This window comes from Phytophthora sojae (genome assembly GCF_000149755.1).
Source record: "Phytophthora sojae unplaced genomic scaffold PHYSOscaffold_4, whole genome shotgun sequence".
Classification (NCBI taxonomy): Eukaryota; Oomycota; class Peronosporomycetes; order Peronosporales; family Peronosporaceae; genus Phytophthora; species Phytophthora sojae.
The window spans coordinates 7,268,389-7,279,424 of record NW_009258118.1 but is presented as its reverse complement, the minus strand read 5'-3'; the positions used below and the strand labels follow the sequence as shown (position 1 = coordinate 7,279,424).

The 11,036-nt window shown below is 58.1% G+C and overlaps 6 protein-coding genes across 6 annotated transcripts; 3 read left to right on the top strand and 3 right to left on the bottom strand.

Moving 5' to 3' along the window:
* Positions 1 to 115: 115 nt before the first annotated feature.
* PHYSODRAFT_255504 (hypothetical protein) lies at positions 116 to 607 on the bottom strand (the record flags this gene model as incomplete). The annotated part of the gene is made up of 1 exon (XM_009529702.1): positions 116 to 607. One exon carries the CDS (start codon positions 605 to 607, stop codon positions 116 to 118), a length of 492 nt encoding a protein of 163 aa, XP_009527997.1.
* Positions 608 to 1,288: 681 nt separating this feature from the next.
* PHYSODRAFT_301387 (hypothetical protein) lies at positions 1,289 to 2,667 on the bottom strand (the record flags this gene model as incomplete). Its single annotated transcript, XM_009529701.1, has 2 exons — positions 1,289 to 1,507; positions 1,570 to 2,667. 2 exons carry the CDS (start codon positions 2,665 to 2,667, stop codon positions 1,289 to 1,291), a joined length of 1,317 nt encoding a protein of 438 aa, XP_009527996.1.
* A 1,961-nt stretch (positions 2,668 to 4,628) lies between these two features.
* Positions 4,629 to 5,012, top strand: PHYSODRAFT_462609 (hypothetical protein; the record flags this gene model as incomplete). Its single annotated transcript, XM_009529700.1, has 2 exons — positions 4,629 to 4,855; positions 4,949 to 5,012. Coding segments are annotated over 2 exons (291 nt in total), but the record flags the coding sequence as incomplete, so codon positions are not given.
* Positions 5,013 to 5,412: 400 nt separating this feature from the next.
* On the bottom strand, positions 5,413 to 6,015 carry PHYSODRAFT_332662 (hypothetical protein; the record flags this gene model as incomplete). The annotated part of the gene is made up of 1 exon (XM_009529699.1): positions 5,413 to 6,015. The coding sequence occupies one exon, from the start codon at positions 6,013 to 6,015 to the stop codon at positions 5,413 to 5,415; it is 603 nt and encodes a 200-aa protein (XP_009527994.1).
* Positions 6,016 to 7,255: 1,240 nt separating this feature from the next.
* PHYSODRAFT_503900 (hypothetical protein) lies at positions 7,256 to 8,095 on the top strand (the record flags this gene model as incomplete). Its single annotated transcript, XM_009529698.1, has 1 exon — positions 7,256 to 8,095. The coding sequence occupies one exon, from the start codon at positions 7,256 to 7,258 to the stop codon at positions 8,093 to 8,095; it is 840 nt and encodes a 279-aa protein (XP_009527993.1).
* Positions 8,096 to 10,451: 2,356 nt separating this feature from the next.
* Positions 10,452 to 10,918, top strand: PHYSODRAFT_403041 (hypothetical protein; the record flags this gene model as incomplete). The annotated part of the gene is made up of 2 exons (XM_009529697.1): positions 10,452 to 10,692; positions 10,785 to 10,918. Coding segments are annotated over 2 exons (375 nt in total), but the record flags the coding sequence as incomplete, so codon positions are not given.
* Between the last annotated feature and the right edge of the window lie 118 nt (positions 10,919 to 11,036).

Below are 11,036 nucleotides of genomic sequence, written 5' to 3'. Positions count from 1 at the left end.
ACGGAAATACCGTCGCGAGCGGGTTGAACTGCTCGCGAAGCTGAATCACGCGGTGCGGCCACTGCGCTGGAATGAACCGATCCCGTGACCGCGGCCCCCGTAGTTGCGTCCGAGGCTATCCGTCCGCAGTGACTCGCATCGACCCGCGTGGGTTGATGACGGGTCGGGCATCGCGCTGAGGCGCCGACTGCCGGCGAGCGTAAGGCGCGGCAGCTTCACGACGCGCACGACGGCCCTCGTGGCGAGGCTGAAGCGCCGCTGGGGATCTCGGCGGCGTCTCCAGGAGCACCGGCGACGACGTGGTGGGGCTGGCGTACGGGCGGCTGGACACCGGCGGCGACACGGGCGCAGACGTCGACTCCTGGCTTGGCGGCGGGTTCGTTGCCAACTTGGACTTGGGGCGGCTTCTCTCTGGCGGCAGCCACGGAGGCGTTGCTGTGCCCGTAGCGCTGGCGGACTCGCTGGCGTCTTCGATGCGGCGCTTGCTGTCGCGGTCGTACTGGTGGCTGGGCTGGATGTTCGGCGGCGTGTTCTCTTCGTCCTCGCTGGACGTGTCATTGATGCACCGACGCCGCCAGTAAACGGCGGAGTGGGTTAAGCGCACCATTGTCCCTGCAATCAAACACGAGGTGAGTCCTCTCATAGAGAAGTGCATACAAAGCCATCAACCACGCTCACCTTTCGAAGTGTTGGCTGCTGTCGACTTCGCGCCGCCGGCGGCAAATTCGCAACTGAGCGTCTTTTCGATTTGGCGGAAGATATATGATCATCGATATGCCCGTAGAGTGAAGGATGCATATGTTAGAATGATGGTCAGCATAAAGTATACTAACAACAAGACAAAACTTTATGATGGCTACACGGCATATATCTAGGGGTAGGGCAGTTTATCGAGACGATATCTGCGTCCTGCGAGATCTATGTGCGTATATGACGCTGCATATCAGCTGCAGGTATGACAGCCCGTTAATGTATATCGGGGAGGCGTCCATTCACGCTCCCGTCCACGAATTCACCAGGCAGCTCGACTGAACTCTTGAAGCCCCAAGCGGCTCCAAACATGGAGTTTGTGCATGTGCAGCTGTCCAATGCGGTTGGTGACAGTCGCACTGATGGACGCGCTCCACACCGAGATGTGCCTTGGTCAGTTTGCGGAGAAGTTGGTAGGCAAACAGGAGTTGATGATTGTATGGTCACCTTGATCAGCCACCACCGCATTGCAAGGAGCGGAAATCTCACGCCGTAACTGGTATCTGCATTTCACACGCTCGCGTTGAGCTCACGTTAGTCAAAGCGCTAGGTTGCTCGCGAATGGTGCACGGGTCACGTGCCGCTGGGTCGCTGCTGCGAAAATTTGATCAAACTCTAGCCACTTCTTGTAGAACTTAAAGTAGGAGGTGGTCCCGCTAGCGATGGTCGTCACGACGCCCCACCAGATCATGTAGGCGTGCTCGTACTGCAGCTCGGGCATGTTGACAAAGTTCATGCCGTAAAGACCGGTGAGGAACTGCGCCGGCAGGAACACGGTGGCCACGAGCGTCAGCGTGTAGCTCACTTCGTATGGCGTACGTTGTGGAAGTCGTCCACCAGGCTCCGACAGCGGTCCAGGAGGCGGTCGCAAGTCTCGTCAATGACTGTCACGTGGTCCTGCACGTCCCGGAAGTACCGCAACGTCTCGCCTTCAAAATCGTCGGACTCCATGAGCTGCGTGATCATCTCGCGTAGTGGTTTGCACAATAGTTTGAGTCCCTTGATTTCCTTGGAGCATTTTGCGAGCCGATCGACGTCGAAGCCACGTGGATCGTGGCACATAAGGCGAGAAAGCATCGCTACCTTGGCTCCGTATGTGTGGGCGATGGGGGAAAGCTCATCCACGCACACGTCCACGATGGAGTAGACCAAGAACGCCGTCCCGTTCTGTCGGACCTTGGAGTACGAAGTGTCTAGTCGCTGCTTCAGAGTCGGCCACAGGGTGCTAGGCGACTCCTGGACGCTAATGACGACGTTGTCCATAATGTACAAGCTCAGCTGTTCAGGCGGCGCCATGATGCGCCCCATAGCGAGTTCATCGAGTCTCCTCTCCAGCTCAGCCTTGCTCATACCTTCAAACGGGGAGACGGCATTGTCTCGGACGTACAGCGACGCGCGATACATGCTCTGGTACTCCAGCGCCTTCTCCAGATCACGCGCGTGAACCGTTTGGAGGATCAAAGACGAGTCTTCGTCGTAGTGCTCGTACTTGGGGCGCTCCAGGTCGGCGTCCAGCGTGTCTTCCACTGCCAGTGGGTGCAGTCGATATCGCACTGCCAGGCGGCGCATCATGAGTGGGTCCGTTCCTTCCACGTTGATCCACCGCACACTGGCCCAGTTCGGCCGCTTCGAGTACATGAACCTCTCAACGCCTTCGGTCGTGTACGCGCTGCGAATGCGGTCAGGCGAGTACTCGATTGATCCGAGCCGCCTTGCAACCGGCAAGTCGTTGCCGTAGACCTTGGTGTATTCCTTCGAGAGAGCGTCGACAAAGTCCTGGCTGAAGAGCTGCGCCAGCTTGATCTCCTGGAACACGTAGAGGAACTCCTCGTATGTGATACCCCCGCTCTTGTCATCGTCCACTTGGCCGATAAAGGCCTTGAACTCGTCCTCGTTGTCGGTGCCGTGGTTGGACATTAAGGGTCCATAACCCTGGTGGAAGGAACTCACCCACATCAGCACCGCACATTAAGGGTGCGTAGCCCTCGAATGCTGCGAGCGCGATGCTTCTACGAAGAGCGCCCCCGGCGTTCCCACTTCACCTTTTGCGCCTCCGTGCCTACTCAAGACTCCACCGCCTCGCGTACGCTACAAATCCCTCCCCATGCCCCGCACCCGCAACAAGCGGCGAGCCCGGGCCTAGGCTGCGGCCTACCAAACGACAACGGACCAACATGACGGCCTACGAGGAAGTGTGCTTCCTGCTGAGCGAAACTCATCTCTGCGAAGACCCTGAAGTGACGATAGTCAAGTGCAAGCTGGCTTCCGTGCTCGTGAACCCTCCCGACGACGGCAGGAAAGCCGCCATCGCCGAATTCGTTGCCGAGATCGAGCGGAGCGTGCGTACGCTGCACCAGATCTGGATGGAGGGGTCCCGACTAAGCAATCTACACTTTCTACGGTGTATCGAAGAGGATCTCCCTCTACCGGCTTTAGAACGGACGTATTTCGACAGATGTCTATCCGGGGCTGGTATACGTCATTTATCGGCTTCAAGTGAACGGGAGGACCCGGAGCTATACCGTACCATCGTGCAGTACCGGAACTCTCGCGCGGAGACGGCAGGCTACGAGCAACCCCGTATTGCTAACTGGAGCGCGTCAAAAAACGCCATGGCCGAGGAGATGCTCACCAACGCCAAGGTCATGCTGAAGGAGCAGTACTACAAGCGCACGGTGTCATACTGCAAGCTTCGCTTCAACATTGCCTCGAACAGCGAGATGTACTGGCAATTCAAGGAGGCGTACGAATTCGTCGGCGGCGTGTCCGGTCCGATTCAAGAGGCTGCCGCCCACCTCCGCGAATTTCTGAAAACCCAGCCAACTGCGAAAAACATCGAGAAGGATAAAGCCTACTTCTTCGAGCGTCAGTACGAGATGCTGAAGTATATCGCGGCCCACATTGACGATAAGGAGGAGCGACGCCGCGGCATCCGGCTGTTTTCCCTACTGCCGCTCACCACGGAGTTCGTACCGGTTCACATGGCCATCTCGACTTCGGTGTTACTGGATACCTGGCATCGACTGCGTGAACACCTGAAAAAAACAAGGTCGCCCCGACCTGGACCCTCTGAAAGGCTTCATGCGCAGAACGGAGCGCGGTGCTCTACGCTACCCCAAGATGTCCGAGTTTTCCGAAGTTAAAGACGAAGCCTGGCGGCGCCTGGTCAACGCTCGCAAGTTCGAAACAGGGCGATGGCGGTTTGACCACCTCATCTCGACGAACGGCTACGAAGCGTGCATCCACCTCACTCGCGAGCTCAACCCCAGACAAGGCCCCCCGCTTTCAAACTGTCTCGACTTTCAACCTCGGCTTCCTCGGGACTATCGGCCAACGCGTATCATCGGAGACGACCCTGGAATACGCAACATGTGTGCTACGGCATCAAGGCGTACGGAGGCTGACGCGACGTTCCACCCCCACGTTTTTACCGCTTCAGGAAGATCAAGCGGACTCGGAATTCTGCGTCGCCCAAGTGGAGGCTCCGGATGCGGCGCCGCAGGAAGCGTCAGCCCCGTCTCAAGCTGAAGCAGCGGGCGTTGAACGGACCGGAAACCTGGCGAGAATTTCGACGACACCAGCGACCCAAGCAGCAACACGGACGCGCACGGCAGCATGACGTCACGTCGGCGTCATGCTCGACGAAGGAGTACCGACATCTGGCCGGGTTTAACCACCGCTAGTACTGGTTCGAGAACCTGAAGCAATGGGAGCCGGTGTACGCAGCACTACTCGCAAACATGCCCTCCTTCCGGTGCGCCTCGACGCAAGACTACTGGGTGTGGCTCTCCTACTTCTGGAAACACGTGAACTTCCTGATCGACTTCAGCTCCACTCACGCGTTTCGGCGGTGGCGATTCCGAAACTACGTGTACAAGTTCAAGGCGCTCGGCTACGTGGCAGCTCGCGTGGTTCCTGTGCCCGACGACTCTACGCTCGTCGGTGTCGGCGAGTTTAACAACCCAAGAGGCCTCCGCGGCAACGCAGTGCCCCCGCTGAAGGGCTTTGAGAAGGAGCTGTCCAGACGCGCTACCGTACGCCTGATCGACGAGTACTTCACGAGCAAGAAGTGCTTCGCGTGCCACAGCGATCTAGCGGAGACGGAGTTTGGGAGGCGACGACGAGCCGAGCCGGAAGAGGAGCCCCCGCCCCCAGCGCCTCAAGCACGCGGCGTGCCAGCACACCCTCGCGCGACAAGGTCCCGGAACGTCCTGCACTGTACCAACAGCACCTGCAGGATGTACTGGGACCGCGACGAGAATGCGGCCCGCAATCTGATGCTCGTCACGGAAGAGCTCGCACATGGGCGGCCAAGACCCGACTATTTGCGGCGGCCTCGACGTAGAGATGACTAGCTCGTAGAAAGCGTGAGTCCGGGGGCCCTCGAGGTCCGAACCTGCTCACACGGTGAAGCCCGTAGTCTAGGTGTGGGTGGAAGTAATCTAGCCATGATAATGCGAGTTAAAGGGGGGCTTGGAGTTTATGTTGCGCAAATGTTGCAGCAAGGATGTTGAAGTGGAGGGCTACAGCATTGGAAGACTTGCCCTTGACAGCATACTAAAACGTGAAAGCAGCAGCCATGGCTTATATTCCTGCGCGGAAGCTGTCTTCCAACCTTAGAGCTCCCCAACTAACGTTGAATGAAGCTCTGAGTCGCGGCACTTAACACCTGGTAAAGTGTACTTGATTGTCCGGATGCTCCTTGACATTCCCAAGGAGGAATGCGCGGACCAACTGAGGCTCGACAGGAACGCCGAAATCCGCGGCCGTGAGAACGCCCCGGCGTCTAAACTGCAGCGAATCCTGCACAGCAATACAAATGTAGGAGAACACCCCCAACTTCGGCAAAAGAATCACGTCCAAGCTTGTCCCGTTCGTCAGGTCCACTGCGGTGGCGATCCGCTCGACGATGAACCGACCGAGTGCGAAGGGAGGGGACGCATCCACATCTGCGGGCAAGTGAGCCAACGCAGTTCCATCAGCCGGCGCGCAATGACCTGGCCACGGAGTGTGGCCGGGGGTTCCAGGAGGCAGCGCGAAGTTGCCACCATGCAAATACGCCTTCGACGGCTCGTTGTTTGTATCCGGACACAGCAAATACTCTTCTTCAGAACACTCGAACCCGCTCCGCTCCAGGTGGATCAGCGTCCGGCCCACGCCGCTCGAGACGTAGAGGTCGACATGTTCCGGGTCGAGTTCCGTCCACCCATTCAAGATGTTGCGGACATCCTCATCTGAAAGTACCTCTGTTGCTTGAACTGGCATGTTTCTCCTCCTTCGTCACCTCCCGTTCGTCTTCTTCTTGCCTAATGCGAGTACTCGTGAACCTGTCCCAAGAGAAGGAAAGCGACACCATTGCTCGGGTATGCGATTATAAAGGATTATGCTGCTTAATAGGTGATCTTGGATCAGGTGAAGTTGCAGTTCTTACGTTGCGCAGATGTTGCGGCAGCGATGTTGAAGTGCAAAGCTTGCTTGGCTCGCTGATACGCGGGAGGTGCCACCTGCGCTTTGCCGCGTTCGCCATGGGCGCGTTTCGTGACCAAAGGTTGGTGACCTTGCTGCGGGTCGCCACCTGCTGCTGCTTGGTGCGAGCAAGGCGCCGCACGCGCTGGGACGCAAGAAAGGAGTTGGTGGCCACGCGTTTTGAAACGGATGCAGACGAACGCTGCGGAAAGAAAGCCTTGCCTTCGTCAGCGGCAAGAATCTAGGCGAGGCCAAGTCGGGCGCGCGCTGCAGTCCACAAGACCGGTGTGCCGGTACGGAGTGCGATCGGCAGCGAGACGGTGCTTACAGCATGTTAACCATCGGGCGAGATGGCAACGTCAGCTCGATCAGATTGTCATCAGCATCACACCACCGCCCAGCCGCTTGCAAGCAGCGCCCAAGACCAAGACTCTTGGCCCAAGAGCTCCGAATCGGAGTCAAACAGGACGAGGCTGATTCCGAGGCCGAAAGAGTTGCCAGGAGCCGTTGACAAACGCAGCCAGTATCCCGTGGCGCAGGATCACCCGGCAATTCACCATGGACCGGAGTCCCGAGGGCACTGCCCTCACATGCGCTCCAGAACACCTTCGCTGTCGTCTACACATTGGCATCCTTGTCAGAAGTCCTGGAGCCCTCCGCAGCTTTCCAGCTTAAAGTGAAAGAGTTAAGCCCAAGTCCGAGCCCCCGCTGCCGTGCCCAGCCGATCCTACGTCCCGCTGACGGTTCCGAGGGTCGCTGGACTGCCCGGCCCGGGTTCAGCGCCCAAAGCATTTTCGGGCCCAGCAGGACGCGCCTGACCTTGCGGTGCGCGAGGCGGCGCACGTTGCCGCAAGCGCGCCGCGTCTGCGACCCGGGCCGCCCGCCGAACAATACCATTTCCTTCGACGGCCGCAATAGCATTTCCGCCGCCGTTAGCACGAACGCTCACAACCGAATCCGCGCTCGACGGCGACAGTGCAGCTCACAGAAGCGCACAACCGACCAACACAGACCCCCCTCCCCTCGCCCCAGCAGCCCGATGCTGTTCGCCGACCGCTTCCGTGCGCGCCGCCCGCTGAGCGAGGCGCTGTACGGGCCCGTGGGGCTCTACGAGGACGCGCAGCGCGGCGACGAGCTGGTGGCCATCAAGCAGGTGTCGCTGGTGCGCGCAATGGCGGCGCTGCGCCGCAGCCGCAACGTGGACAACCCCTGGAGCGAGCACCGCGTGGTGGCGCGCCTCATGGCGCTGCCGCCGCACCCGAACGTCGTGCGCTTCCGCGGCGAGTTCCTGCACGCGCAGGACACGTGGTGCGTGGTCATGGAGTTCTGCCCGGGCGGCGACCTGTGGGACCTGCTGGAGGCCGCGCCCAAGAACCGCCTGCCCGAGCGCGAGGCGCTGCAGCTCTTCGCGCAGTGCGTGCGCGGCGTGCGCTTCCTGCACGCGCACGGCATCGCGCACCGCGACCTGTCGCTGGAGAACGTCTTCTACTGCCGCGGGACGTGCAAGATCGGCGACTTCGGGCTCAGCACGGACGAGCCACTGCGCGGCCGCGGCGAGGCCGTGGGCAAGGCCTACTACATGGCGCCCGAGGTGGTCAACCAGGAGGCGTACGACGCGTTCGCGGCCGACATGTGGTCGCTCGGCATCATGCTCTTCATCATGCTCACGGGCTCGCCGCTCACGTCCAGCGCGTCGCGGCAGAACCGCGCGTTCGGCGCCTTCTGCGAGATGGGCGTGGCCAAGGTCATCGACTCGTGGGGGCTCGCGTCCAGCGTGTCGCCGGCCACGACGACGCTGCTGGACAAGCTGCTCAGCCTCACGCCGAGCGAGCGGCCCACGGCCGACGAACTGATAGAGCTGTACGTAGACTATATATAGCGTAGCGTAGCAATAAATGATTCCTTCGCTTTCGTAAGTACCAGTCCGTTCCAGATCTACTGGAGGTTTGAGCACGTTTGGCTCGCAATTGGTTAAAAATAGTTGTATGCCCGTGTGATTGGTAGTAATGCAACCGCCTGCTCATAGCGGTTTGACTGGTGTGCAGAGCTCCGCACAGCTCGAAAAATTGGCGCCAGGGGAAGCGCTTAAGCTCCAATGATGCTTTCATCGATGAAGAAGCCACCACTGCCATTAACGATTTCGCCCCTCCCCGACCAAGCACCCACCTACCAAACCCAACAAGCTACTCGATGTCGCACCCCAACAAGACCTCGCACCCCAAGACCAAGCACCTTTCGGACGCGGAACGTGCCCTCGTGGTGTCGGCCCTCCTCAACCGAGCGACAGTCGGCGCCCTACCGCGTGGTGCCCAAGCCTGTTTCCTCCCACCAACCACGCTGTTCCGACAGGTGAGCATCGGGAAGCTCCGTGTGGAGACGTCCGTTGCCAAGCCCATGCTGTCGGACGACAACAAGAAGTCGAGGATTGCATTTATTGTGGGGCACGTAAGTGCAGCAACGCATCATTTCAGTGACATGGAAGATGTAGTCCACGTGGATGAAAAACTTTTCTATCTCTGCAAGGTGAAGCGTCGCTTCGTGCTTCTACCGGACGAGCCCAAGCCTGTGCATCGACTCAAGAGCAAGCGTCATATTCCCAATGTGATGATGCTAGCAGCAGTAGCCCGCCCGCGCCATGACCCCATCACGGGCAAGTTATTTGATGGAAAGCTGGGGGTCTGGGCGTTTTTGACACACGAGCCAGCGAAACGAAGCAGTCGCAATCGCCCCGCTGGAACGCTGGTGCCATATCCGGTGGCCGTCAACAAGGAGACCTACCGCAAGATGCTGGTGGAGCACGTGCTCCCGTCGATCCAAGCAAAGTTTCCGGGTGCGGCGGACGGGAGGCGTGTCACCGTGCAGCAAGACAACGCCTCCCCGCATATCCAGCCAGATGACATGGCGTGGAGGCAGGCAGTAAACGCCTCCGGGTGCGATGTACACTTGCGGTTCCAACCGCCTAACAGCCCTGATATGAACGTATTGGATCTTGCTGTCTTCAACGCCCTACAGTCGCGACAAGAGCGAATGGCCGCCCACACCCTCGACGACCTGGTGGCCAACGTGAAGGTGGCGCTGGACGAGCTGCCGCCGGCAACACTGGACGCGGGCTTCTTGACGCTCCAATGCGTGATGAACGATTGTGTTGCTGCTGGTGGTGACAACACATTCAAGATTCGACACATGTCGAAGTCGAAGCTTGCGCGGGAGGGACGACTTCCACGGTGCATCAAGTGCTCTGTTACTACTGCCTCATTTCTGCCTCCTCTCGATCGATCTGCAGATTCTGGCCATAGTGAAACTAGTACTAGTATTTTCCTATAGTTTAGGAACAAGCTAAATAGTGGTACATATCAATAGATTTGGAACGGACTGGTAGCATATAGGGGTTCCTGCGAAGTCGTCGGCGTGGACAGCTGACATTTTGCAGGAAATGTTTTTTCCTCACGGGATTTGACTGGCTTTCATTATGCGACTGTTGCCATCCAGTTCTTCTGAGCAAACGTAAGCGGGAGCCGCCGACGCTTACATCAAGTCCTTCATTGGCTAAAATTTGACAGCAACACACAAAGAACATCGACCCAGCAGCAACATGAGTGATGGAGGCTCGCAACACACTTTTGCTCCAGCGCGGAGTACCAGTCATGCTGACGTCGAGGCGATACGCGATGCATGCGTCACCAAGCAAACAAGAGAAAAGTACAAGAGCAGCCTCAACGGGATTAAGAAGTGGATCAGGAGCGAGCTCGCTAAGGAGGATGAGAACATCGCCAGGTTTTTCGACGCTGATGATGACATTAATCTAAGTGAGTTTACACCGAGTGTTTTTGAGCGTTTTCTGGTGTTCAAGAGCGCCTCTGTGAAGACGGCTACGCTGAGCGGGTACCGAAGTGCTATCAAGGATCTTTATCGCGTGAAGCGCGTGGCGCTGCCTCCTGAGTACGACGATGATATGAAGCAACTGTTCTCCGGTATGAAGCGGATGGAGGCTGATCAGGACCAGACTAGCACCCCAAAGGCATCAGGAAAGCAGCCACTCACGTACTCCCTTTATAAGGAGTTGTGCAATTCGACTCTCGTGGCGGGTGATGGCGGGTTTTCGCATCTTTTTTTTTACTTCGCAGTGGAATTTGATGTGTCGCTCAATGTCGGTCCAGACTCTCCAAAGTCAGCATCTCGTGGCGAAAGATGATAGCGTTGGAGTAATATTTGTGAAGACGAAGACTAACCAGGAGGGTTCAGGGCCCCGTGATCCACGCCACCTGTACGCGAACCCGCTGAGCCCATCAACGTGCTGGGTGACTGCCTTGGCAATTTATCTTGCATGCCACCCTCGATTGGAACCGGGGGCACTATTTCCAGGCTCTAACCAGAAGCTACGATTTAGCAAGGTGCTGACTAACCTTTTGAAGCAAGGAGACGCTGGTAAAAGTTACGGTACGCACTCGGTGCGCAAAGGAGTGGCTACATTCGCTTGTGGAGGAAGTACAGGCGGTCCCTCGATCGTGAGTGTGTGTCTTCGCTGCGGAGCCTCGGTGGAGTTCAAGATCGCTATTTCCGTTATGAAGCCGCAGGGGATCAATTCCTGGGGCGAGTAGTGGCAGGACTTCCCGTAAATGACTCTAAGTTCGCTACTTTACCGCCCCATTTTCAGGATGGCCCCGATAAAAATGTGAAATCGTGCGTGGAGACTATGTTTCCGGTTCTCTCTCGCGAAGCGAATATGGCAGGAATTTTGCGGTTGTGCCTAGCATCACTCGTGCATCACGCGCAATATTTGCAAAGCATTTACCGGCCACCCATGCATTACTTTCGACACA